At 45.3% G+C, this 27,789-nt stretch overlaps 1 protein-coding gene across 8 annotated transcripts; it reads right to left on the reverse strand.

Annotated features, from left to right (window-relative positions):
- Positions 1 to 438: 438 nt before the first annotated feature.
- On the reverse strand, positions 439 to 27,520 carry LOC147016568 (uncharacterized). 8 transcript variants are annotated; one of them, XM_085845345.1, is made up of 6 exons: positions 27,409 to 27,506; positions 16,701 to 16,806; positions 14,785 to 14,859; positions 3,363 to 4,211; positions 2,650 to 2,863; positions 439 to 2,438 (listed from the first exon to the last, which is right to left on the reverse strand). In XM_085845345.1, exons 4-6 carry the CDS (start codon positions 4,189 to 4,191, stop codon positions 2,249 to 2,251), a joined length of 1,233 nt encoding a protein of 410 aa, XP_085701471.1. In that variant the 5' UTR covers positions 4,192 to 4,211; positions 14,785 to 14,859; positions 16,701 to 16,806; positions 27,409 to 27,506; the 3' UTR covers positions 439 to 2,248. The 8 variants fall into 8 exon arrangements, with proteins under 8 accessions (XP_085701471.1, XP_085701468.1, XP_085701474.1 ...); XM_085845342.1 differs by having other exon boundaries at positions 3,363 to 4,224; XM_085845348.1 differs by lacking the exon at positions 16,701 to 16,806 and having other exon boundaries at positions 27,409 to 27,520.
- Positions 27,521 to 27,789: the final 269 nt, after the last annotated feature.

Here is a 27,789-nt window from a genome sequence, read left to right on the forward strand (position 1 = left end):
ATTACAACTTGGAACTTCTTATCAAGCTGGGTGGAGTGAAGGTCATGGCAGTTCTTGTCAGTTGAATTCATTTTGTGACATCAGCCGTCGATTCTCGCCCAGACTGTAAACCGTGCTCCGCAGGCAGGTCATCGCATAATAAGTGTGCCGTCCCTCGGATGGACGTGAAGGTTGACGTCCCATCTTCTAACATTAGTTGGTCGACGTAAAATGTCCCAAGGTATCCTCTGACGATGAAAGTACTTTATCGCACAAAACCCTGGTGGAATTCCTGCCCCACCATCAGCAGCACATCCACACTTCAGTGATGATGCAACCATCAGGACAAATTAACTGAACCTGGTGCAATATGCAGTTGCTAACGACGACCCGTTGGGCTTTGTGTTATTTGTAGATTGCACGCTCAACCATTTTATGCATTGCATCTGGCAAATCAAAAAAGTTATAAATGTAAAGTTTTATTCAACAAACTTTGTGTAAAGCAATATATTGTACTTTGAAATAATATTTGTTCATATTTAACACTGTCATTGTCAAGCATCAAAGACAAAATGAAAGTGGCTATTTTGTATTGCATCTACAGTGAGGACCCAAAAGCTGAGCTTTTGTTGCATTGAACCAACAGGAAGGTGCGCAGATAGCATATACCTGCCACTGAGCTGGCGAGTTTGAGTTTGTTGTCTTGACCCGGCGATAAACTCTAAGATGGTTGCTTCACAGGCAAAATGTGAAATAAACTAGGGGTATAATTCTCGCTTCGGGTGCGAGAGGTTCCGGGTTCGAATCCCGGCAAGGCCTAATGGAAATGTTTGAGCTTGTTCTTCAAAAAGCAGGTCACCACGGACACCCAGATTAAACACTGAATACTTCCCTTCGAGAACCATAAAAATTGCACCTTCTTTCGGAAGTGATGGTTCATGTTGATGAAAGGGTATCTATTTTTGTGGTCTTAGCTCCCTCTTGTCGACCCTACGCTGCTCCTCCAGGGCGCTTCCATTCGTCGAGTAACCCCCTCCTGGTTTAACTCCCAAAATCCAGGTTTTCTCTCCACCTACATGCCTTTGTTCATCGTTTCTCCCGTTTGTGGAGCTCTTCCTGAGGCTGTTCAATCCCACTCTCCTCTCTGAAGATTCAAGTTGGTGGTATACCACCATCTCATGTCATGTCATCCCCATCCTTACCCACAATCATATTTCTATCCTCATAAACTCCTCTCATATCTCTACCTCTCCTCTTCTCTCTCTTTCTTTTCTCTTTTTCCTCTTCTAATCCCTTCTCTCCCTTTCTCTTCTCTTTCTAACCTTGTTTCTCTTTCTCTTTATTAATTTCCTTACCTGTCGTGTTCACCTGTTGCTGCACTATCGGTGTTGCCTTTTTTTTTCCCCCCACCTTGCTTTCCCATCAATCAAACTTTTGTATCCAATAAATAAAGTCAGTACCCATCTACTAGCATCCCAGCGGTGGACGTTAAACATCTCGTGCTGTTATGCAAAGTCTCGATGATTAAAAAAAAATATAAAATTTGGCCCAATTCCTACCTGCCTGAAAAACATGAAAAAATAAAAGATGAAATTTTCAAAAGTTTCATGGAGAAAGTGATTAGTTACTTTTACAATTTGGGAGGTTATACTGTCTTGAAGGAACCATCTTGTGTCTGTGTCTAAGTCCTTATTCCGCAAACAAGGTAGAAAGTCGTTTTTGAAGCCTGGCAAAATAACCTGCCAAATTAACTGTCCCTTCGATGTACGTGGGACCAACAATACCAAAAGCTTAACAGTCGCTGCGTCTCTCAATTTCTTGTTCAGTTTTCCACAAGAATCGTTTGATATACAGTGGTATATTTACTAAAATTCATTGCTTACCAACTTGCAAAGAAAGGAAAACCGTTTATCATTAAATTGGTGGCCATGTAGAATTGGTACATAAGCATTCAAGAAGCTTCATTTCTCTTGCCAGACATCTTCGTCTTTCACGTAGACATCTCCAGACACGTAGCTCGTCGTCGTCGTCGTGGACCCGGAGCAAAATTACACAAGCGTGTTCACTTGTGTTTCATTTGACGTGCGACCAGGTCAGGTGTTAAAAAAAAAAAAGGTTGTATCGAGATCAGTTAAAATCTGCAAATAATGGCTGACTCTCAGAAACCACACACACAAACATGAGAAGGCATCATTCCATCAACGAGTAATTAAATCCATTATGGCTGACTCCTGTTTCTCCGGTACATCGCTGGAATTTCCAACAAGCCTCATGCCCAGAAACGTAGTGAAGGGCTTGCTTCAGGGCTGGACGATGGTAATGGTAACACAAGGCCACTGGGAATGGTGAGCAGACAATACAGGTTGTACACCATCATACCAAGTGTGGGGAAAAAAGTGAGGCCTGCTCCGAAGCTCCGGTAGAGAGGGCACAAGACACATGCGGACCAATACAGGAGCCTTGGGGTGAAGGGGGACAATTTTGTGGGTTTTTTTTTAAATTTTCCTAAAGAGAGCCAATACATGTACATGAAATTATCCCCAATGTAATTTAACTTCATCAAAAAGTTTTCAAGTTCTTGATAAATTTTGCCCACACAAGAGGAGACATGATTTCTTCTTTTCTTACGATTAGGGGGAAAGTGGGGATGATGAAAAAAAAAAATCTTACCTTCCAATAACAAAAAGGCCCACAAGCATGGGTAGGACTTTGAGGTCTTCTTGTTGTAGGTAAGTGGCCAGCATGAGGAGGTTCAGGAGATAAAGTGTAAGGTGTTCCATTGAATCTGCTACAAAATGGTCGTTGGTTCCAATGTGCCACGCACCGGAGGAGCATCGCGGGGGGACGGGTCTGCACAGTTGTGACAAACCACCGGCCACCATCCCTGTCACAAACGAACAAGTGACCGTCTCCCTGCGAGAGCGGTGCACACCTCGTAATAACACAGAGTACAAAATTTGAAACGGCGTTTTGTGGGATCGTAGAAAAGGGCAAGCCCGATTTTGTGTTGTGGCATTTTGGCCGAATGCCTTCATTCTAGTCATTTGCCTTTTCCCGGCCTTTTAAAACGTTAAAGGCATTGGTTGGATTTGGGCATGACAAACGGAGACCAAATATTGAATATCTCTAAAGTAGATATGTCCATGTTTTAAAAAAAAAAAAACCCCATCAGACAACAGACAATACTGAACACACTGTTTCCATTAGTAGGATCCTCAATTCAAATCCCATAAACGGATTTGTCCATCGTCTTTGTAAGTGGTGTAAAAGTATATTGATATCTCTCAACATCCGTCTCCAACATGCAATCTATGTATATTTATAATCAGCTCCACCACGAGTCTCAGACACTTTAAAAAAACAAAAACTACACGGTTGCTCACCAAGCACAGATGGCAGCAGGGTAAATATAGCACAGCGGAGCCCAAACGCCAGCCGGCTGGCGATGTCACTACACAGTGGTGCCTCGTATGGTAAAAATTCATAGGTGGTGTAAAGGAGACCCGTTGCCACCAACAAAGCAGTGAGTAGTCCAGCACAAGCCAAACAGCACTGACAAGGTCCCTGTTGAATGGCACAGCACACTGCTTGCCTGCTTCCATTACCTGAAAGTTCTTCATGCTTGGAGCAGGTCATGGAAAGCAGAGAAATTGATCCCATATTAGTAGGAGATGCTCCGTTGTGGTCTTGATTGGGCTCATCAAGTTCTGTGGGAATGATGCACACCTCATCCTTGTCAGTTGGACTTGGTTTAATGATGTTAACAGGTGTTCTATGAAATGTAGTCATATGTAGGCCGCCATTTACTGTTGGTGATTTGTTGGCTTGGTCTGCACCTACGAGCTGCACCCGCCCATTATTGGCATCAGCGGACTTCTTCGGTAAGTTGTCAACAGCTGGTGGTTTGACGGGTGTAGATCTATGAAGAGTGCCCTGCAGTTTCATAGGCTCTGCATGGACTGCGGTAGAATCTTGCACTGCAGGAGAGCCAGATGATCCAGCGGATGGCATCGAATGAGGTTGAGACGCAGAAGACTCGACACTTTCAGAAACTGATGCCAAGGAAACTTGAGTGTCGATATCTATGAAGGGCGAGAAGGAAAACCGTCCTGGGCCGATGTCCCCCAGCTGTCCAATGATGTCGGCAATGGATTCCTTCACACGGTCTATCTGCTTGGAGTTGTCACCCAGTCCTCCACCAGGTACATCCATTGTTCAAACTCGACAGCAATCTGTACAAAGACACTGGAAAGATTCACCTTTAGTTATAATCTGGTTTCAACCAAACTACTTCAAGGATAACTGTAGACCTTATCTGGAAAGTCTTGCACTGGTTACAAAGCATTGACCAAAAATAAATAAATAAATATTCTACACACATTGGAATGCAACTTCACACCTGGTCTGGTTTGTGCAGGTGTCGTTTTACATCAACTTGATCTGTCATTCCATGACTTGCTCCGTTTCATCAAGGTGGAAACCTCTATATGATTGGTATAACGGAGTCGATAATGTACACACTCCTGGCAATGCATCGTGTGAAGGCCACTATCTTTGCAATCATCTCAGCTCTCTTCTGTTTTTGCGTATGTCAGCTTGGCTCCCAGGTAGCTATCATTTCTTGGAAGCGTTGCTGTGCTGCTGATGCTGTGCCCTTCTACCAGTACATCAGTACTCATTTTGCCAACCTTGGAAGGATGACAGGCTGAATCAAACCCACCTGGTGTTAATTCAGCAGCCAACAGGGCTCAAACTCAGGACCATAAGATCCTAAGCCAGCCACCCTAACCACTAAGCCAACACCAGGCTTATCATCTCGGTTGTACTGTGGCAAGGATTTAAAAAGTCAACGCAGGTCATTTTATTGAACCATCGTAAAATAGATGTCTTATCTGAGATTGAAATTTTTCCATGTACCACTGCACAATATTTGCCAATGTGCAACACATTCTTTTGTTAAAATAGACAAATGAGCAAATTGATATGGAATGTTCCTTGACCAGGTGTGTGAGCACACTCAGGTAAAAGTCAAACCTGTACCTCCCAAAACGGAGGCTCAACGAAACCACAAATCCAAATGAGACGGAAAGAAAGAAACAGAGATGGACGCTTGTCATAAGTTCGCTTAACGTGTTCAGTTGTCCAGATTTGGCAAACAGGGATGAAAAACACAATTCAGGAGATCAAAATTAGGATGTGCAGATGGATTGGTCACGTGTTGCATATGAAGGATCAAGATGTGGCCAAAAGAGCAATATGCTGGGAACCTGTCAAAAAGAGGAGGGTTGCACGGCCAAGAGAGACCCCCATTGAGAAGGAGATGAAAAAAATGAACGTCACCTGGAATAAGACCGAAATGTGTGACCAAGACTGACAAAAGTGGTGAAAGTTCATAAGAAGCTCCATTTGTCAGGTTACTTGATTGGATAATAAGCAAGTAAGCAAGCATCCACACCCGAGTAGTCACGAGCTACCCACAGGTTCATTAGTTAAACCAGTGGGCAATACTTGGCTGTACTCATACGTGGATACTTGGCATATACAGTATTTACGTAATAAGGTCATTTCACCTTACCTGCATTACCGAGCAGATATTGAACTTCTATCCCAAGGAAGTGTCTGTCACATGAAGAATTGCATAATTAATGGTCAGAACAATATTGAGGATCTGCAGAAGAACATTTCTGACTGTAAGCCAAAGTTGTGGAAAGGAATCACATACTCTGACTTCTCACAAAAGTGTGCTTTGCAAAGGGTAAGGTGTACAAATGTGTAACTAAGGAGATTTTCACAAAAGCGTAAGGAGGTGAAAGGACTTTTAAATTTCATATATATATATATATATATATATATATATATATATATATATATATATATATATATATATATATATATATATATATATATATATATATATATATATATATCTCTCTCTCTCTCTCTCTCTCTCTCTCTCTCTCTCTCTCTCTCTCTCTCTGTCTCTGTCTCTGTCTCTGTCTCTGTCTCTGTCTCTGTCTCTGTCTGTCTCTCTGTCTCTCTGTCTCTCTGTCTCTCTGTCCCTCTGTCTCTCTGTCTCTCTGTCTCTCTGTCTCTCTGTCTCTCTGTCTCTCTGTCTCTCTGTCTCTCTGTCTCTCTGTCTCTCTCTCTCTCTCTCTCGTTTATGGCTGACGGGGAAGTTTTATTAGATATGGAGCACAATCCTGGAGGGGTAACCACTCCATGGCAGGAAGTTATGGAAGGAATTTGTAATCTGTTCATGGTGCTGGTGATAGCTCACGTTCTCTTTGCAAAGGACACCATGGCATCTTTAACATCCACCAACTAATGCTGCCAGACAGGACTCCCATTTAACATCCATCCAAAGGACGGCACACACATTGATGTATCACCCTGCCTGTGAATCACTGGGATGACAGTTTATAGCTGGGTCAGGATTCGAACCTAGGATAGCAAGACAGCTTCGAGGTAAGTGTGTGTGTACCTTAGATAGCCTTGAGGCAAGTGAGTGTATGTGTGTGTGTGTGTGTGTCTCTTGGGTCCAGGCCATCCTGCCAGCCCACTTAATTCTTGACTAATTCCAGATTCAGAACAGAGCATTTTCAAATCAGATTGTTTTGGCAAAGAATCTCTCTTTCTCTCTGTCTCTCTGTGTCTCTGTGTCTCTGTCTCTCTGTCTCTCTGTCTCTCTGTCTCCTGTCATGGCCGCTCCTTGCTTCGTGTCGTGAGTACCCCTCCTCTGCTGTGCTGTTTGGTGTTTCCACTTTCCCCATTTTTCGTTTCCCGTGTGTTCGTTTTCTACTTGTGGACTTTTCCCGTGTTTTTTTCCTTCCTGTCTGGAGGAGAAAAAGAGAGAGAGAGAGAGAGAGAGAGAGAGAGAGAGAGTGAGAGAGAGAGAGAGAGAGAGAGAGAGAGAGAGAGAGAGAGAGAGAGAGAGAGAGAGAGAGAGAGAGAGAGAGAGAGAGAGAGAGAGAGAGAGAGAGAGAGAGAGAGAGAGAGAGAGAGAGAGAGAGAGAGAGAGAGAGAGAGAGAGAGAGAGAGAGAGAGAGAGAGAGAGAGAGAGAGAGAGAGAGAGAGAGAGAGAGAGAGAGAGAGAGAGAGAGAGAGAGAGAGAGAGAGAGAGAGAGAGAGAGAGAGAGAGAGAGAGAGAGAGAGAGAGAGAGAGAGAGAGAGCCCACGGTGTCGTGTCGAGAAAATCGTAGGCCGAAGGCCTGTCATGGCCGCCGGGGGAGGTTTTTCTCGTTCACTGCGACCGTGTTCTTTGTTAATTCTCAACTTCAATCGTTGATTTCTTGGTGTTTGTGGAAACGCCTTATTTCCCTCAATAAAGTTTACTAACTTGTTTTCTTGAGTTAGAATGGCGGGTGAACGTTTCCGTGTCGAGATGTTCGAGTCACGAACTCGTAAACTCGATGTGTTTTACATCCCTCCCAGTGAGGTGTAATTTAACGATGTGCTTTCAGCCATCGGTAACATCGTTGGGTTACATAATGTTCGTGCTGCTTCTCGCATCAATAAGAAGTTTGTGGTGTTTGTGTCGGAGGAACACGTGGTCGCCACGGTGGTTGAGCATGGCCTGTTCATCGAACCGAACACTTACCTCTCTGTGTTCGCTTTACAGGCCCCAACAGTTAAAGTTAACATTAATAATATTCCACCATTTATAAGGAACCAAGACTAGTGTAACCAGTTAAACAAGTTCGGTAAGGTTGTGTCGAGGATCTCAATGGTACCGATGCGTCATGTTAGCGATAACCTTAACCACGTCATGTCCTTTAAAAGAGTGGTTTATATGATACTACCTGAAAATGGAAAAACACTGAATGTTGTACTCGGTGTAAAAATCGAAGGGTTTGAATATAAAATGTTTGTCTCCTCAGTGGTTGTGACGTGTTTTGGGTGTGGAGCTTACGGGTACGTGAAGAGTGTTTGTCCCAATGCGGTTACACCGCAGGAAAGTGAAGGTTCGGTGAGGAACGATTCTTCCTCACCACAAAGTAATGGGGAGAAGGTGAATCGGGAGCCTCCCCCCCCCCCACCTGCTGAGGTGTTCGACGAATTGGACTTGTCCACCCCGACCGGCGTTGGAGAGAGGGTGTGTAATCGTGACGTAATCAATCCACCCCCACCAAACGAGGAAGTGAAAGTGGTTGCTTCCTCTCCTTTACTATCCACTGTACAGACAGTGTGGATGATATGGAGGTATCTGTTATGGATACCAGGAAAAAAGGCCAAAAACGGTCAAATGTTGATGCCTTTGATCCTAAGGAGCAGAATAAGGTCCAGATCGTGTCAGGCTCGGTGGATCTCAAAGGGATGTCTGACATTGGAAACCCCTTGGTGGTACCGGAGTCGTGTGTGGATGTGGAAACTTCGCTTGCTCCACTGGCCGACCGAGCAGGACACAGAGAACAGTGAGGTATCTCAGGATGTTTTAAGTGTTTGTCCTGTTAGCCAAACTTGTTTAGACGAGTTAACAGCTATGTCTGACAGTGATGGAGAAATAGATAAAGGGGAAAATCCCTGTGAGTTAAATGTTAACCCGTCCCTCACAGATGATGATGTAAGGGTTGTAGAGGGGAAGGACATGGACAAGGCAAATTCGGAGGGGTCCGTAAACAGAGCAAAACTTTCTGTTGAGCCAAAAGTAAATGTTCCACAAGTAATACGAGAGGCCATAGATGAAGTACTTGATTCAGATGAAACCTCTTCTACCCCACATTTTAGTGCTTTAAACTCGCAAGAGGATGAAGGGGGGAAACGACACAACCTTAATGTCTCAAGAAAATGTGATTAAATTCCTGGATGAGACATTCAGGAAAAGAAACGTAAAAATCAAAGATTACTTCCCGAATTTACACTATTTCATTAAAACTGCAAGGAGTATGATTCGTGATCCTTATCAGGTTAACATGTCAGATCCTCAGTTCCAAAGGTTAAGGAAATGTGTTACTCGGGCTGGTAAAGAGCTTCAAGAATAACTAACAGAATGGAGATAAAAGTAGCATCCTTGAACATCAATGGGGGCCGCAGTTGTGTACGTCACCTCCAGGTATTTCAGCTCTTCCAAAATGAAGAAATTGATGTGTTAATGCTACAGGAGACGTATGCAAATCAGTCTACTGAGGATGAGTGGTGTAAAATCTTTGAAGGTTGTCTTTTTTTCTCGAGTGTGCTTGTTGAGGCCAAGGCTGGTGTGGCAAGAGTGTTGCATCCTCGACTTCAGCCTTCGGAGATAACTTGTAAGGAAATTTGCAAAGGTTACTTACTGTCTGTGCAATTTGTCAGTAGTAACCCAAAGATTTGCGTGACAAATGTTTACTGTCCTAGTACTAACTCTGAAAGAGGTGCCTTTCTGTACAAGTTGGCAGAGTTTGTAAGCACCATTGACTTAACCATGTTGTTGTGTCTGGGGGGTGACTACAACTGCACCCTCAACCCACAACTTGATTGGAACACTTGTGAGCCTCATCCACCCAGTGCAAGGCCTTTGGCACAGCTCGTCAAAAAATTTAAACTGGTGGATGTGTGGCGGGTATAAAACTGTAATATCCGTCAGTATACATGGATTTGTGCATCAAGAAATGTTTTGACGATGGCTCGCCTCGACAGACTTTATGTTAATCATGAAATGGTAAACATTGTTAAGAACTCTTATATAAGGCCATCTGGTTTTTCCGATCATCACATGATTGTTATGGTGTGTGGCTTTCCTCATCATGTCTGTGGAAGTGCATATTGGACTTTTAATTTGAAACTTTTACAAAGTGCACATTTTATAGAAGCTTTTAAAATGGTATGGGAAAAATGCGAGTCACAAAAGGATTCATATTTGAACTTAAGACAATGGTGGGACTGCAGAAAATCCCAAATCAAATGTTTTTGCCAACAAAACTGCTCTTACAGCACATACAATGCTTTAGGTGTGATATCTGCTTTAAAAAAACGATATACTTATCTGTGAGCAGAAAGCTGGATTGTCTAGCGTGAATTTTCAGCAGTTGTCGGAGAAAAGGACCCTTCTGGCTGAAATAGTGAAAGAGCGGGTGGCCGGTGCTTTCGTCCGACTGCGGAACGAAAAAAATCCAACTTGACACACCAAACAAAGGGTTCTTCAATTTGGAAAAAAATGGCCAAGACCTCTCAACAAATCCATGCTTTGCATTCTTCTGGTGGTGATTTGTTGACCTCCCAGAGTGATATCAAGCATGAACTACAAGACTATTTTTCTAAACTCTTCACAAAAAGAGTTGTGAATGAGGAGAACAGGAATGCGATGCTTGAACAGCTCCCTTCTCTGTCTGAAGACCAACAACAATTGCTTGAGCCTGACATTTCTCTTGGAGAACTTACTGCTGCGCTCAAGGGTAGCAAGGATGGGAAAGCCCCTGGACTAGACGGCCTTCCGGCTGAATTTTATCAGGCTTTCTGGGACATTCTAGGCCCTACTCTTCTTGAGGTCTTTCAGGAGAGTGTTGAACAAGGTGAATTGCCATTGAGCTGCCGGAGGGCAGTTTTGTGTCTCCTTCCGAAGAAAGGAAATCTACATGAGACCGCAAGTTGGCGGCCTTTGTCAGTCCTCAACACGGACTATAAAATATTGTCAAAAGCACTTCCAACCCGTCTAAAGGAAGTCATCTCCTTCTTGATTGGCACTGATCAATCATACTGTGTTCCAGAACGTTCCATATACGATAATATTTTTTTGGTGAGAGACTTGATCAGTTTCGGTCGAACCACATCTCCTGGTTTTGGTTTATTACTTTTCGATCAAGAAAAAGCTTTTGACAGTGTTAACCATTCTTTTTTGTTTGATGTATTAAGGAGAATCAGGGTTTGGGGAAAAATTTATTGCTTATGTTAAGTTATTGTACAAAAATGTATCTTGTCTGCTGAAGGTTAATAATAGTCTTTGTTACCCCTTCCCCTTTCAGCGAGGCATCCGTCAGGGCTGTGCGCTATCAGGCATGCTCTACAATCTATCCGTTGAACCTTTATTAGTTTTACTTTGGAACTCAGTGTTAGGAGTCTCTCTTTCACAAAACTCCAAACTCGTCATTTCAGCTTATGCTGATGATATTTGTGTTGCTATTGCAAATCAAAAATATGTTTCTGAGGTCTCTTGTTGCCTTACCCAGTTTGAGCTTGCTTCTACTGCAAGGGTAAATTGGAAAAAAGTGTAGCTTTTTGGGTGGGCCCCAGATCGCCTTCCTCGTCCCTGTCTGTTTAAAGGCCCTGTCACACCTTGACGTTTTAGCCAGCATATGGCAAGGTATCAAAATGTATGTAAAACGTTGGCGTACACTGAACTATTGATGTTTTAAAATTTTTTTTGGTGTATTCATAACGAGTTGGACGTATGCATAACGTATTAGTAACGCACACAGAACGTTTCGATAACTTATAGATAACTTATTCCAACAAATGCTTAGCGTGTTGTCGGCGTTCAAAACGTATGCCCAACAATAGTTCAACACATGCAGACGCGCGGCAGCGTATCGCCGACGATCACGTGGCGTAGCCTATTAAAAGTTTGCCGCTCGACGATTCAAGCCGCTGTCACACCTTGACGTTTTTACCAGCATATGCCGACGTATGAAAAATTTGTCAAAAACGCTGGCACACGTCGAATACATTATGGGTAAGTTTTGTATACGTTAAGAGCACGCTGAAGCACGCTGGCATACGTCGTAGTACACCGAGTATGTCGACAAATTTTCAGCATGTTGAAAATTTTTCGACGTATGTCAGCGTATGACTCACACGTTCTGCATACGCTGGCCATAAGTTGTAGGCATGTGATGCGATCGTTGACACACGTCGACACATGTTACTGGTAAGTTACTCATAAGTCGAAACACGTCGAGGTAATGTTTTTTTTTTTTCTTCGGCATGACAGTGATGTTGACACTTCGATTTCTAGTGCGGTTATGATTTAAATCGTTGAGCGGCAGCCTATTAATTATATTATATTATAACCGCACTCAAAATCGAAGTGTCAACATCACCGTCATGCCGAAGAAAAGAAAAAAAAACACATGGAGTCTGGAACACTGATGAGTTCCTCCTGTGAAGCCCATATTTATATACCAATTCCCCTAAACGCTGCCAATACGCCATTATATGGTAGCTGTAAGTTAGAAACACGTTCAGTAAGTTCTGTGGTCGTCCGGAAGACATCAAATACGTCTACATACGTCAATATGCGTTGGAGATACGTCACACATAGGTTCAAAGCACGTTACTCATAGGTTAGAAATAAGTTTCGGGTACGCTAAACATTACCTCAATGTGTTTCAACTTATGAGTAACTTACCAGTAACGTGTGTCAACGATCGCATAACGTGCCTTCAACTTATGGCCAGCGTATGCGGAACGTGTGAGTCATACGCTGGCATACGTCGAAAAATTTTCAGCATGTTAAAATTTGTCGACGAGCTCGGCGTACTACGACGTATGCCAGCGTGCTTCAGCATGCTCTTAACGTATACAAAACTTACCCATAACGTATTCGACGTGTGCCAGCATTTTAGACAAATTTTTCATACGTCGACATACGCTGGCTAAATTGTCAAGGTGTGACAGGGCCTTTACCCGGAGGAATACAGTGGAGAAGTGAGGGGTTTAAATATTTAGGCTTATTTCTAGGAATTGAAGCGTATGAGCAAAAAAATTGGGAGAACTTCCTGGAAAAAATGAAATTAAAACTGGCAAGGTGGAGAAGATTGTACCAACTTCTCTCGCTTAAGACACGGGTGTCAATCATAAACAACCTGGTGGTTCTTTTATTTGTCATAAAGCTATTCCACTTGAACCTCCGAGATACTTGGTCACAGGCATTCAGAGGGTTCTGACTGATTTTTTTTCTGGGGTAGCCACCATTGGCTGGGCCCAGACGTGGTCTGCAGACCCCGAAATGCGGGTGGTCAAAATCTGATGCATATCCCAAGTCGGATAATGGCATTCCGAATTTCTACGATTAAGCCCCTACTGTACAGTGAGTGTGTTCCTTGGCGACCTCTCACAAATGCCTGGTTGCAGAAAGTGGAAGGTCTAAAATATGACCGTGAACTTTCCCTCATCGACCTGCAACATGTTGACATGTCTCAGCTCCCCAGTTTTCATCAGAGCCTTTTGAATGCTTGGCAAGTCCTCGGAGTACAACGTTTAGAGGTATCATACGATGCCCAAAAGTTTGTACATGAGCCATTAGTTCGGAATCCTTTATTCTCTAGAATTTCAACCTCCAGGTCGTTTATGCATTGTTTCACCAGTGTTGGAATAAACAGTGCGAGACCTGTTGCATCCATCCTTGAATGCCTGGCTACCTGTAAGCTCACTTTCATCAAAAACTGGTGTTCGTTCTGCTCGTATTGTGGAAAATGTCTTGAAATGTCAAACCTTTCATGGACTAAACATCGGGTGGACTGGGGTGGATGAAGTGGTAGACTCACGTCTCTATTTCCCTGAACTTCAAATTGCCTCAAAAAAACAAGAGGGTGTGTTCTCCTCAAACTTAGAGGAAATTGGTGTGTTTCACGTCATGGGGAAAACGGCTATCTACAACATATGTCTGGAAGCATGTATACCTGGTCTTACAAAACTGTTGAAAAATCGGTGGAATGAGACCTTACCTGCTGGAGCTTTTTTAACTCCAGTGTGGAACAAAATGTATAGTTCTCCAACTCTTGGGCGAACTGGAGACCTGAATTGGAGACGAGCACATCAAGCCCTGGTCACACAGACATTACTCCATAAGTTTAATTCTTCAGTTCCAATTTCTTGTCCTTTTTGTGATTTGATTGAAAATGTTTCCCACGTTTTCATTGAATGTAAGAGATTGGTACCCCTCTTGGTACCCCTCTTTCTCTTCCTTCAACAGCTTTTCTATAAATTTAATTTTGTTTTTTCCTTTCCATTCTTTATTTATGGAATCGGGGGGAATTATAAAAGTAAACTAGTCCTCTCGTTTTTATCTTTTCTGTTGGGCATTGCTAAACTGGCAATTTATAAAACCAGGAAAGCAAAATTGAAGGGGGAAAATGCAAATGTGCTTTTGTGCTTTCAAGGTATGGTTTCGGCACGAGTCCCGTCAGGTTTTGAGTTTCTTTTCGTGATGGAATCTGTTTGTAAAAGTGTAAAGTACTTACACTTACTTTTTGCATATATGTATTATTCTGTGGTGGTTTTTGACATGAACAGACACCCTTGTTTCTATTGCTTTTGTTGAATTTATTTTTGCTGTAAAATCGTTTGAATTTGTTTTTATGGAGTGTGCTTTTTCTGGTGTGTTTTGATACTTTTATAATAAAAGCATACAAAAGTGTCTCTGTCTCTGTCTCTGTCTCTGTCTCTGTCTCTGTCTCTGTCTCTGTCTCTGTCTCTGTCTCTCCTCGTATATATATATATATATATATATATATATATATATATATATATATATATATATATATATATATATATATATATATATATAACGACTGGGCTGGAGAGAGGAAGCAAAGGGGTAAAACAGGAAAAGTACAGATGAGGGGGAGAGGATGAATACTCCCATAGTGGTATTTACAAACTAAAGTGGAGAAAATGAAATAAAAAAGTAGTCGTATTTCACGGAGGATAAATGAAATCCCATGATAAAGTCGTAATTTCCTCGAGATACAATGGCACAGACGGGTGATCCGCTAGGCAGATGGCAGTCTTTGTACACATCCAGGGTTGGGTGAAAAAGGGGGGCGTAAGCGAGGAAGCATCTATGTCTGCCTACACAAATGGCTAGTACTTGTATTCACTAACTGGTGAGGTTCATACCTGCAAAGTTTCTACAAACACCGAGCTTGGGCATCCAGATGCTGCTTGGCCTTGCTGGGATCTGAATCTGTGATCCTGTGATAAGGGGGAGTTGATGGTAGTTAAATAGCCATGGTGCCGGCGATAGCTTGCCGACTCAAGAAGGATCTTTAACGCCCATCTACAACACAGACAATTCCTTGGAGATCCAAGTTGGTGGTAGTTAACTAGTTCCGTGTTTGAAACTCGGGCACTTTAATAACAGATTTTACTGCTTTGGTAAAAATTTTCACTTGAATTTTAACTTATTGGACCGAAAGTCAAAATGAGTCAATTGCCCGAACACCTATTACTCCTAACTGCCCCTTCCCAGATGTGATGCGACTTTGTTGAGACAATACCATACACATGCAACATTGCTAATAAGATATAATTAACGGCAGGAAACTGGGACTGGTCGGATAGCTTTGAGCTGTTTAGCATGGGTTTGAATCTTGACCCAGGTATAAACTGTCACACAGGTGTTTCACATGCGGGGTGATGCGTCAATCTATGCGCGACCCATTGGAAAGACATTCAGCCGGAGGACATTCCTGCGAGCACTGGGGGCATTGGTGGACACTAACTATCCCACAATGTCTTTTTGGCAGGAGTAGGCGAGTTGTCGCCAACACCCTGGAAAAATTCCAAATTCCTGTCACCTTCAGTCGAACGTCAGGCCTGGCCAGCCTGTTCCTGAAAGACCTGGGCCAAAAACCCTTCCCTGGCCGACTCCAGAAGGGGTGGGTTTAATTGGGGCTGTTAAAGAAGTAGAGATATGCTGCAACCAAGATGTCTTTGCCAGGGCTTTGGGATTCAGTGCAGAATAAGGATGTTTGGAGACGTCTGATCATGAATGCCACCAGAAGTAGAACACAACTTAACAGAACTAGATAACTGAGTAGACTGGGAGGAAACTGTGTACACTTGAGTGCTGCTTTATTTCAGACAATGCCACTGATTGTGACTGGTAGTCGGGTGGAAAATTAATGTCTGCTGTGAAGTCATAATCCACCAGATAAACATTTGGTAATGTAATAATGTGCACAAAATGTGCTTTTGTACTTTTAGATGACTTACAAGAGGAGATGAGCAAAAGCATGAGCCAGCATGAAGAAGCCAATCATGTAGTACACAAAGCCTGGTGTTGGCTTAACGGGCCGGGTGGCTGGCTAAAGATATTTGGGTCTTGAGTTCAAGCTTCTGTCATGCCAATGAATTAATACCAGGTGGGGTTGACTCAGCCTGACATCCTTCTGAGGTTGGTGAAATGAGCACCATCATGCTGGCAACGGGACATTGCTTCACAAAACCATAAAATGATGCAGCCAAGCAGCCACAGGCTGCATACGAATAAATAAATAACATAGTATACAGTCAGCCAACATTTAAACATTGTTTGACGAATTTCACTCCTTTTAACAACAATTTTAACCTTAAATTTACACTGATAAACGCTCTTAAACTTTACTTTTATTTTACTTGTTTGTTACTCTTACTGACTTGGTCATTAGCCCTCGTATTGCTCTCAACATCATGGTAATGCCCAAAAGATTTCTTTTAATGGTACCCTGGTGAGTTTCACCCTCAACCGAGATCTCTGGACACTGTGCAGCTGTTCAAACTGGGCTTTGAAAGAGAGAAAGAAAAAAACTAAACACTTTGTATCCTTCCCAATTTGACACCAATGCCCTCAATTTGTGTATCAGATCCCATAACTGATAACAAACATTTTTTCGACTCTAATTATTTAATAATAACACGACTACTACAACTTCTACTACTTGACCAGAAACGTTTTTGACGCAAGTCTTTCACAATCTGACGGCCAAGGATTGATATTTTATGAAAAGTCGCAAGGATTCAAAATAAATTTCAGGATGCCAGCAATAACTCACCAACTCTTCGTAAAAGACACCGTTGGATTTTTTATGTGGACTAATGACCAGTTCTGGCAGATGTGTCCTCCGGATGGACGGCACACGTATTGATGCATCGCCCTGCCTGCGAAACACCAGGATGACAGTTGATAGCTGGGTCGTGATTCGAACCAAGGCCAGACAGCTTAAGGTGCGTGCGCATACAGAAAAGATAACCTGCCAGGCTTGAATCAAGAAAATATATATGTCCATACATATACATATACATATAAATATATATATATATATATATATATATATATATATGTATGTATACATAAATATATACATACATATATACAAAAAAATTATATATATGTATATGCAGACATATATGCATACACAAGCACATGCATATATTTATATATAGATGTGTATATATTTATATATAGAGATGTAAATATTTATATATCTATATATATATATATATATATACACACACATACATAATTATATACATACATATACACAGATATATATATATATATATATATATATATATATATATGTATATATATATATATATATATATATATATACACACACATACATATATACATACATTTATATATATATATGTATTTGTATGTATATGCATGTATAGGTATATATATATATATATATATATATATATATATATATATATATATATATATATATGTATATATATATATATATATATGTATATATATATATGTATATATATATATATATATATATATATATATATATATATATATATATATATATATATATATATATATATATATATATATATATATATATATATATATATATATATATTGTTACGGCTGTGGAAATTCGCAAACCACCATTCAGGTCCCGTAGATGAGATATCTCTTAAGTACATGTGTAGTTAGCCCCAAACCCGTTGTTTAGAGGGAATAAATGTGATTCATTCGGGCTGCGACGCTTTGAGGCAGTCGTTTTTCTTTCTCTATCGTTTATTTCAAATAAAAACCAACGAGGACGCTCGGTGGGCTTTTCGCGCCATTCTTCTCCGCGCTTGGTGTGAGGGGAGAGAAGCGAGGGGAGGGCAGCTGGCGCTCGATTGGTGGATGCGCGGTGTGACGCGGCCAGGAGGAAGGAACGCCCCTCTTCGAGACCTTTCTCGAAGCGCCTCGAAGGGGGGTGGAGCAAAGAACGGGGCGGAGCAACAGGGCGGAGCTCCGAGGATTTAAAAAGTCGGAGACGGGGGAAGCAGTTTTGTAGATGCTCTTGCTTGGTGGATGCTCTTGCTCGGTGGATATACTTGCTATGTGGTTGCTCTCGTCTTCCGGCTCGCTCGTCCTGGTGGCCGCTAGCAGGGTCTTTTGTGGGGCAGTTGTAAGACCCCGCTGGCGGGAAGGAGCGTCCGCCATTCCCCTCTCCCGACTTCCGGCATCCACGTTCCCCCCCCCTATCCGCGCTGGGATAGCGCCGAACACTCGGTCCGTGGCGTCGAGTGCCAACACGTGCAGGCACGAGGCACGCCGGAGAGGCCTCGCCTACCACGCTCGGGCACGGAGTCGCGGCCAGGCGGGACCACGTCGACGGACGTCGGAGAGGGACTCGACACGCTCAGGGAAGTCGCGACTTCCATTTCTTTTGGGTTCTGTGTAAACGTGTGTGTGTGGCGCCAGTCTGGTGAAGTAAAATTGTAAAAGTGTTCTGTGTCGTAAATCATATTCGGTTGTAGCTCTGCATCGTTCCTTGCTTGTGTTTCTTTACAGTGATTGTAAATACGTGTATTGCTTTTATTGTATCCCTGTGACTGTAATATACGTGCCTTCCGTGCTTCCGTATTAAATGTGCTTGTCCGATTGTTCCCCGTTTCGCTGCGTCCTTTCCTTCGTTTGAATCTCCATCTTGCTTCACGTAAAGGGTTCGTCGTGGGCTTAATACGCCCAATAATTAATCCGAACCGTCTCGAGGCCGACAATAACACCGCTGGGTTATCCCGATAGCACGGAACGGACCGCTTAAGCGGCCCATGTCCGGAGTCGACCTGCGGCGAGGTGCGATCGCCCGGTCTACCATCTGCGTGGGTACTTAGGTAGGTCGAGTTTGGTGAACAACCCTATCCCACGCGGGTGGCCGATTGACACGATCGTGGTGAGGCCAAAAGGCCCACCCGTGACTAGTTCCCGGCGTTAGTCCGAGAGGGTCATGACAAAATTGTCCGTCCGGTGGGCGACGTGCCGCGATTCGAGTCACGTGGCCGTTCGCAAGCTGGTGGGCACGAATTCGCAAAACTGGTGTCAGGAGTGGGATACAAACCCATCCCCCTCCTCGCAACACTGGTGTCAGAGAGCGGGAAAACAAACTCTCCTGTCTCCAGCTAAATTCACGGAGAATCGGTCCAGGGGTGAGAGGAGCGACCCCCGATTCCCTCTAAATTACAAGCGAGCTAAATTAACCCGTTACGAGAAATAAGATGGCGTCTAAAGGCGAGCGGGAGCCGGGGGTATTAGAAATGTATATGTGCAGTAATGTAGGATCCATGGCCCAGGATGAGATCCCCGTGCAGGAAATGCTTGTTGTGCAGGACGAACTCCCCCAACTAAACGCAGAACCCAAAATGGGCGCGGCGTCGGCCGCGGCGTATGACGCCTCCCTCCCCCTCTCCACCAAAGCCCCCCCGATCCTCGCCGAGTCGGCTCAGCCGAGTGCACTCAACATGGCGAAGTTATTTGCAATGCTGGCGGAAATGAATAACGGATTAAACAACAAGATGGATGGAAATGTGCAACAAATTAACGAAATGAAAAACAACATGAAGAAAGAAATGAGAGAAATGCAGGGTGAGACGCAGAACATGGGCCGAAGCCTGCAGGCGGGCATGAAGGCAATGGCAGCGGAGCTCAAAATGGCGACGCCACGTGTGGGAGCGAACGAGCTGGGGGGGGGGGGAGTGCAACGGCTGTCAGGCCCACGGTGAAGGCGGGAACAAAAAAATTAATTCGGGGGACGTGTGTGGGCGAGACGCGTGGAGGTGACGGAAACTGTGATGGTGACGCAAGGGGAAAAATTAAATGGGTGACCGAAACGTGTGAGACGAGACATGAGGTGACGACGGAAAGGAGAAAAGAAATAATAGTTGAGACAAGGGAGATAACAAGGGAAGAGACGGAAATAATAGAGACACGGGAGATAGAGGGTGAATTGGACGGGGTTAGTGACGAACACACACACACAGAGGTAGTGGAGGATAATGGGGGTGAGCTCGCAGAACGTGTAGGGACCCGGTGCGAGCAGTTGGATAGCCTCCTTCGGGAACGGAGGGAGATGCTATGCTCCCTTGAAGCGAATCACAACCAGGTGGGTTTGGTCGTGCTTTGCGAGGTTGAGGGGACGGGTGCTGTGGACAGGCGCACGGAGAGCTTGGGGGTATAGAGGCCCCGGAAACCCTTGGGGTAGCACAAATCCCCAGTGTGGTTGTCCCTGTGTGTGTGGTGCAAGGTGTGAGTGAGTCCCCGTGTGTGAGTGGTGTGGTGGCAAGTGTGCCGAGATGCGTGCCTCCCAGCACGCCGTGTGTGGATGAGGCACCGCAGGTGGAAGTGACCACGTGCGTGCAGGAAACGGCACGCGTGTGCGAACAGCCGTGTGGGAGTGAGGCACGAAGGGTGAATGAGGAACCGCGGGTGAGTGCCCCCGTGTGTGTGAGTGGTATGGTTTGTGTGAGGGAAATGGCACGAGTGAGTGAGCGGCCGATTGGGAGAGAGACAGCGTGTGCAAGGTCGCTGTGTGTAAGGGAGATGTCTGTCAGCATGCGGGAGCACGCAGCCACATCTCCCGGTGTGAATGTGATGGAGTAGTGTGTGAGCGTCGTGACACGCAAGTGTGCGTGGTTTGAATGGCGACGGAGACTGTGACAGAGAGACAAAAGCAGGGTAGCGGCCGTAGATGTTTCGGGGACCGTGCCGGGATCACCCAGCGGCGAGCGCGAGGTCCGTGCTGTGCAACGCACGAGGCCGCCACGTGCTCGCTTGCGGGAGTGAAGCCCGGTCCGGAAACGCACGCGGTGGATGTTGCCGATCCCACGGACGGACAAAGTTTAGGCAGGATTTCGGATTCGGACCGGACGGGTTCTCCACGCGGGCGTGTGTGTTCAGCTCCAACGGGCAAAGCACATGTGGTCGCGTGGGGAACCCCTCGAGACGTGAGGCTTGTGTTTTTTTTTATGCGCACGGTGACGTCATGGCTGCGTGTGTGGTTGGAATCCGGCAGGAGGGTGAATCCCTGCCGGATGGTACCGTCCAAGAGGGACGAGGGACGCGAACACCTGCCATGATGTCACGCGAAAGGTGCGTGGCTGTGAATTGCCGCGCTGGTGCACAGGTTGCGAGTTGCCGCGCTGGTGATGCGCAATTAAAAAAAAAACAAAAAAAAACAGCAAGCCTCGCTTTCGGGTGAACAAGATTCCTGGGCAAGGGGTGGATGATCCCCTTGGCCAGGGCACAGGATGACAACTGGTTAGGGGGAAGGGTTAGCTTAGCTTGACCGGCTTCATGGGGCAGGGGTAAGTCCTCATGGAGCCCGTGGAATGGATTAGGTAGAGGGATTGTAGCCAATCCAGCTCCGAGGATTTAGGTTGGGAAATGATTTTTAGAGGTTTGAGGACATGGACAGACTTGTGAATGTGTAGAGGGGACGTATCTCAGCTACGTAGTGTTAAAAGGAACGTGCTGTAGTTTAAAGGACGACGTGGGAGCACGAGTTAGTTAGGGGAGTTAGTTATAAGGATGGCAGAGTTCAGCGGTGTGTGTGTTGAAGAGTTGGTGAGTTGTGTGGAGACATGTTGAGTGAGTGAGGCCAGCGGGTCTGTGTGAATGGAGCGAATGTGGAATGCATGGCGCGATGAGTGATTGGGGGGAGGAGTGACTCCTGCCCAAGGGCCCCCGGGGTCAGTGTAGAGTGAATTAGGGGGTTAGTTAAATTAGCAAAAATGGAAGTCGTTTTGTTGTTGGTGGGAATGTCGGCTCGATACCCATTTGGAGGGGTGCAGGAGCCCTGTTGACGGGCTGGGAGCGTGGCTGCGAAAGGTGAGTATCGCTGGGTGGGTACCCCGGGCACCAGGCTAGTCGGCCGTAGTAGGCCAAGGGCCCATGGAGGTCCGGGATAGTGTGGTGGGCACGGGTGCGCCCGCATGGTGCGGCCATTAGCCGCGTGGGCAGTGTTGTGGGCACGGGTGACCCTCGGAAAGGGGCCCGGGAAGCCAGCCTGCCACGTGAGCATTTCAGGGGAGTCGCCATGGAGGGCACTCCCCGGTGTTTAGGGAGCTGGTAGGCTCGGAGGCAGTGTAGTGCCCGTGGGTGCCATAGCTGGAGATTCGGCAGAGAGTCGTGCCTGCCAAGGGAGCCACGCGTCCCAGCCATGAGACCCTGTGAGGGCACGGAGAGAAAATTGGGGGGCAAGGCCCAAAATTGTAAGGACACCAACATGGGCGACGGGAATCTGGGTTGATAGAACCAATAGTTTAAGCGCAAGGCGCTTGTTGAAAGCCCCGGGGTAGTTTAAGAGATAATGGTTAGGGTAGATTAGGAGATGTACCCCTCCGCACCATCCATCCCTTCGCTCTCGTTGTGGGCCGCTGGACCCACTTTGTGTTATAGATCGCTGAAGTCTGGGGAGGCCATCTTGAGGCTTGAGTTGGGCCTCGACGCAGGACACGAGCTCTCCCTCATTCCCCTCCAGGAAGGGAACGTAGGGGTTGGGAGTAGGCTAGGACAGGATAGGTTAGCCGAACAGAGACAGTAAAGGGGGGTTAGGGGACAAATTATAGTGGGAGATAGGAAATAAAAAAACTAAAAAAAATTAATGAATTGGCGCTAAATTGGTTTTTGACATATTAAGGAGTGGGAAGGGACAGTGACAGGCAAAGGTGATAGGTTGGGAGGGAGACCGTAGGGTAGGTCCGAGCCCGCCTTCCGAGTGGCCAGCACCACCGCACTTCCTCCACCAACCTCCACTGACAGGCAAAGGCTGGCCAGCTTCGTCTGCAGCTGCTATGCTTCAAGGCCTGTGCCGGCCAGTTCGTCTGCCGGCTGTGTTCGCCTGCAGCGGCCCTGATCTGCCGGCTTTGTATGCCTGTCCACCTTTGCCATGCCATGCCCACTGCCCACATCATCAGTTTTCCCCCGTTCAATTTTGCTTAGCCCCCCCCCCCCCGTGTTCATTTCCATGCACGCCAGGATCCACGAGCAACAGTTTGCAAGCTGCAAGAGCTGTCCTGTTGGCAGCTACAACACGGGCCTGCAGTGGCGGCCCGTGCACCGGTTTTCTTTTGACTTTTTCTGCCTGCAGAGTCCATTGATCCTGGGCCATGGTTTAGTGTACAATTTGTAAGGTTAAGATGTACTGTAAATATGAGTGTGCCCCCGGCATGTCTGTCTAGCGCCGGCAATTTTATTTAAGTCGTCCGTGTCAGTGGGTTTGTTTAGTTAGTTACTCAGCCCTCAGGTTATTTATTTTGGGGACACGAATACCATGAATGTCGCACTCAGGGATCCGTCGGTAAAACGTACTAGGGGAGAACTACACATGATGGCACATGAGAATTTGACGACTCGGGACGAGTCTGTAAAAAGGGGAGGGGGTAGTGTTACGGCTGTGGAAATTCGCATTACACCATTCAGGTCCCGTAGGTGAGGTATCTCTTAAGTACATGTGTAGTTGGCCCCAAACCCGTTGTTTAGAGGGAATAAATGTGATTCATTCGGGCTGCGACGCTTTGAGTCAGTCGTTTTTCTTTCTCTATCTTTTATTTCAAATAAAAACCAACGAGGACGCTCGGTGGGCTTTTCGCGCCATTCTTCTCCGCGCTTGGTGTGAGGGGAGAGAAGCGAGGGGAGGGCAGCTGGCGCTCGATTGGTGGATGCACGGTGTGACGCGGCCAGGGAGGAGGAACGCCCCTCTTCGAGACCTTTCTCGAAGCGCCTCGAAGGGGGGTGGAGCAAAGAACGGGGCAGAGCAACAGGGCGGAGCTCCGAGGATATAAAAGTCGGAGACGGGGGAAGCAGTTTTGTAGATGCTCTAGCTTGGTGGATGCTCTTGCTCGGTGGATATACTTGCTTCGTGGTTGCTCTCGTCTTCCGACTCGCTCGTCCTGGTGGCCGCTAGTGGGGTCTTTTGTGGGGCAGTTGTAAGACCCCGCTGGCAGGAAGGAGCGTCCGCCATTCCCCTCTCCTGACTTCGGGCGTCCACGTTTCCCCCCCCCCATCCACGCTGGGATAGCGCCGAACACTCGGTCCGTGGCGTTGAGTGGCCAACACGTGCAGGCGCGAGGCACGTCGGAGAGGCCTCGCCTACCACGCTCGGGCACGGAGTCGCGGCCAGGCGGGACCACGTCGACGGACGTCAGAGAGGGACTCGACACGCTCAGGGAAGTCGCGACTTCCATTTCTTTTGGGTTCTGTGTAAACGTGTGTGTGTGGCGCTGGTCTGGTGAAGTAAAATTGTATAAGTGTTCTGTGTAGTAAATCATATTCGGTTGTAGCTCTGCATCGTTCCTTGCTTATGTTTCTTTACGGTGATTGTAAATACATGTATTGCTTTTATTGTATCCCTGTGACTGTAATATACGTGCCTTCCGTGCTTCCGTATTAAATGTACTTGTCCGATTGTTCACCGTTTCGCTGCGTCCTTTCCTTCGTTTGAATCTCCATCTTGCTTCACGTAAAGGGTTCGTCGTGGGCTTAATACGCCCGATAATTAATCCGAACCGTCTCGAGGCCGACGATAACACCGCTGGGTTATCCCGATAGGACGGAACGGACCGCTTAAGCGGCCCGTGTCCGGAGTCGACCTGCGGCGAGGTGCGATCGCCCGGTTTACCATCCGCGTGGGTACTTAGGTAGGTCGAGTTTGGCGAACAACCCTATCCCACACGGGTGGCTGATTGGCATGATCGTGGTGAGGCCGAAAGGCCCACCCGTGACTAGCTCCCGGTGTTAGTCCGAGAGGGTCACGACAGAATTATCCGTCCGGTGGGCGACGTGAGGCGATTCGAGTCACGTGGCCGTTCGCACGCCGGCGGGCGCGAATTCGCAACAATATGTACCATACCATAGTGTTGGTGCTGCTGGAGCAGTTTCGTAATAAGGGTTATACTGGGAGGTTTGCCATTGCCTTCCCAGCGTTGATTATCCATGGTCTATGCTTTTAAATGCTGAGCATCAAGCAAGGAAGCAGCATGAACAACACTGATGCAGTGCCCCCATTATCAGTAAGCTGGTAGTCATTTTGCCGACCTCAGAAGGATGACTGGCTGAATCAAACCACCTGGTGTTAATGTAACCAGGTGCGGTTTGTGAGTTTACAAATCAATGTAACCAGGTGCGGTTTGTAAACTTCACCCATCAATGTAACTATGTGACGTTTGTGAGTTTACAAATCAATGTAAACAGGTGAGGTTTTTAAACTTCACCCATCAATGTAACCATGTGACGTTTGTGAGTTTACAAATCAATGTAACCAGGTGCGGTTTGTGAGTTTACCAATCAATGTAACCAGATGCGGTTTGTGAGTTTACCCATCAATCTTACCAGGTGTGATTTGTGAGTTTACTAATCAATGTAACCAGGTGCAGTTTGAGTTTACCAATCAATGTCACTCGGTGTGTTTGTGAGTTTACCCATCAATGAACCAGGTGCGGTTTGTGAGTTCACCAATCAATGTAACCAGGTGCAGTTTGTGAGTTTACCAATCAATGTAACCAGGTGCGGCTCCAACAGTGAAACTATATGCTCAACGTCTTCTGACGTTGAGCACACCTATGTATTTGATCATGTTTCCAAGGTCTTTTCGTACACTTCAACAGTTGCATTTGTTAACTATCCCTTCGGGGCCACATATATTTACTACCTATGCAAAAACGGCTGAATGTTTGTTCTCACCCCCCATGGTAACCCCTCCTCACCCACATGCTCTACACATACCCTTTCCCTTCCCTTCCAATGCTTCCTCCTATCCCCACCCAAACTGCTCTTCCTACTTTCCCCAATCTTCCCACAATCTTTTTAAGAGAACAAAAAAACAAAAATTTACAAACCAGTTATTCGACCGCAACGAGAGGGAGGCTCAAAAGTTTTCACAACTGGGAATTAGCTCCACAACTTCATATCTCCTATCGCTCCCTTTCGAATTGAAATTTTCTCAATTAAGCCGTCCTCCTGGGTGCAGGTCATTGAGTAAGAGGGCCCAGCATCACATTTGTGGACTTCCTGCCTCTGATTGAACTCTTTTTGCCTTGAAAGTTCAGGGGTTGGTTGGAAGAGGGGTGGGGGTGGGGGTAATGACCTCATTGACTCCACCAGCCCTTATGGTCGACATATGATGAGGAATAAAATGCTTTTGGGTCTGTGGCTAAAGTTCTGTGGCTGACACACAAGTCTAGACACAATCATTTACACAAACAATGCAGCAAGTATGAGGGTCATTCAAAAGTTCGAGGAACGAGATACAGGGACTCTCAATAATCCAAAAGAGGCCAACGTTATATACATATATATATATATATATATATATATATATATATATATATATATATATATATATATATATATATATATATATATATAGTAAGTATTTTTAAAATTAATTACATGTTGGGAAATAAAAAGATGGCTTTTGATTGGACAATTGTGTTTCTCGATTCGAGAACTTTTGAGCCTCCCTCTCGTTGCGGTCAAATAACTGGCTTATAAATTTTTATTCACTTAAAAAAAAAACTTCACCTGTAAAGTTACGATCTAATTTAGTTTTTTTCCCTGGGAAAGAAAGTTCTGCATATCGGGACAAGCCGGTAGGTGACATGGCTGCTCGCTCTAGATGGAAAGCTGGCCGACGCGACTAGCCGATATTCATGTACATGCTATCAATCAATTTAGCACAATAAATATGATTATCACAGCCCTCTTAGTTTGTGCCCAGAAACCCGCCTTGTGAAATTTCAGGCATGTTTCCAAAGAGACTCTAACAAATGGCAGCCCTGGTAATTCCATTTATCTATTCGCTAAAGATTTTATTTTTTTATATGATTCTGTAAGACATTCTCCTTGGGCACAAAAAACAGGTCCCTCGGAGATCCAGTTTCGGAGGTATTGATTTTTTTGTACAGTCCACAATAAGTGTACGATGTACGATAAAGTATTTTAGCTGTTGCTAAGCAACGGAGGTGTACATAGCAACCATTCATTTTTGTGTACATGCTAGCCACATTGTACACATTTCACCCAAGTTTCATCAAAATCAGACTCTTTCTCTTCGAGATATTCACAATTAACCGTTTCTGAAATGTTCAACATGTACTCGCCCAAAACCTATCTCCTCCTACAAATATTTTTTGTTAGGGCTGCAAGTTGGCATGAAGGGAGTGAGATAGATTGCACACAGAACTCTAAGCTTCGATTTTTCGATTGATTTTTTTTGATATTATTTCGATTTTTTGACCACTTTAAAGGGCCGTTGCTATGCCGTTGCTAGGGTCCGGGGTCATATATTCGAAAGCACACGATTCCCAGAAATATTGGTCCTACCTACCAAATTTCATTGGAATCTGTTGAGTGGTTTAGCCCCTAGGCTTGACCAAAGTTTCGCGGACAGACAGACAGATGGAAATGTCCAGAATAAGGGTGCTCTTAGAGCAGCCAACAGTGATAAACTATTACGAGCCAGCAGGACTTACCGGCGGTCTGAGCGTCACGGCAGCAGTGGCAGTCTGAGTGCCCCGGAGGCTGCAAGAGCCGCTTGGTTGCGCCTCACGGGCCCCGTCGTTGGGATCGGGCTGGACCACCACGCCCCCCAGGAGGGCCCGGGAGGGGGAGTGGAGGTTGTGATTCATTCTGGCTCTCGCACATGAGCAAAGTTGCTTGAAGCACTCTCACGGATCAAGACGCTTTCTTTTGCGATTTTTAATAAATAAGTTATTCATTTGATGTTTTCGTTTGATTTGTATCTGTCTTTTATATCTCAACAATATATTTAATATTTGCACCTGCTTTTCATTGAAACTTTGCCAAACACATTCCCCAATTGGATGGACTGGCTCAGCAAACAATGACCTGAG

The sequence above is a fragment of the Eptatretus burgeri genome, chromosome 11 (genome assembly GCF_056783735.1).
Source record: "Eptatretus burgeri isolate ZD-2024b chromosome 11, Ebu_testis_v1, whole genome shotgun sequence".
Taxonomy (NCBI): domain Eukaryota; kingdom Metazoa; phylum Chordata; class Myxini; order Myxiniformes; family Myxinidae; genus Eptatretus; species Eptatretus burgeri.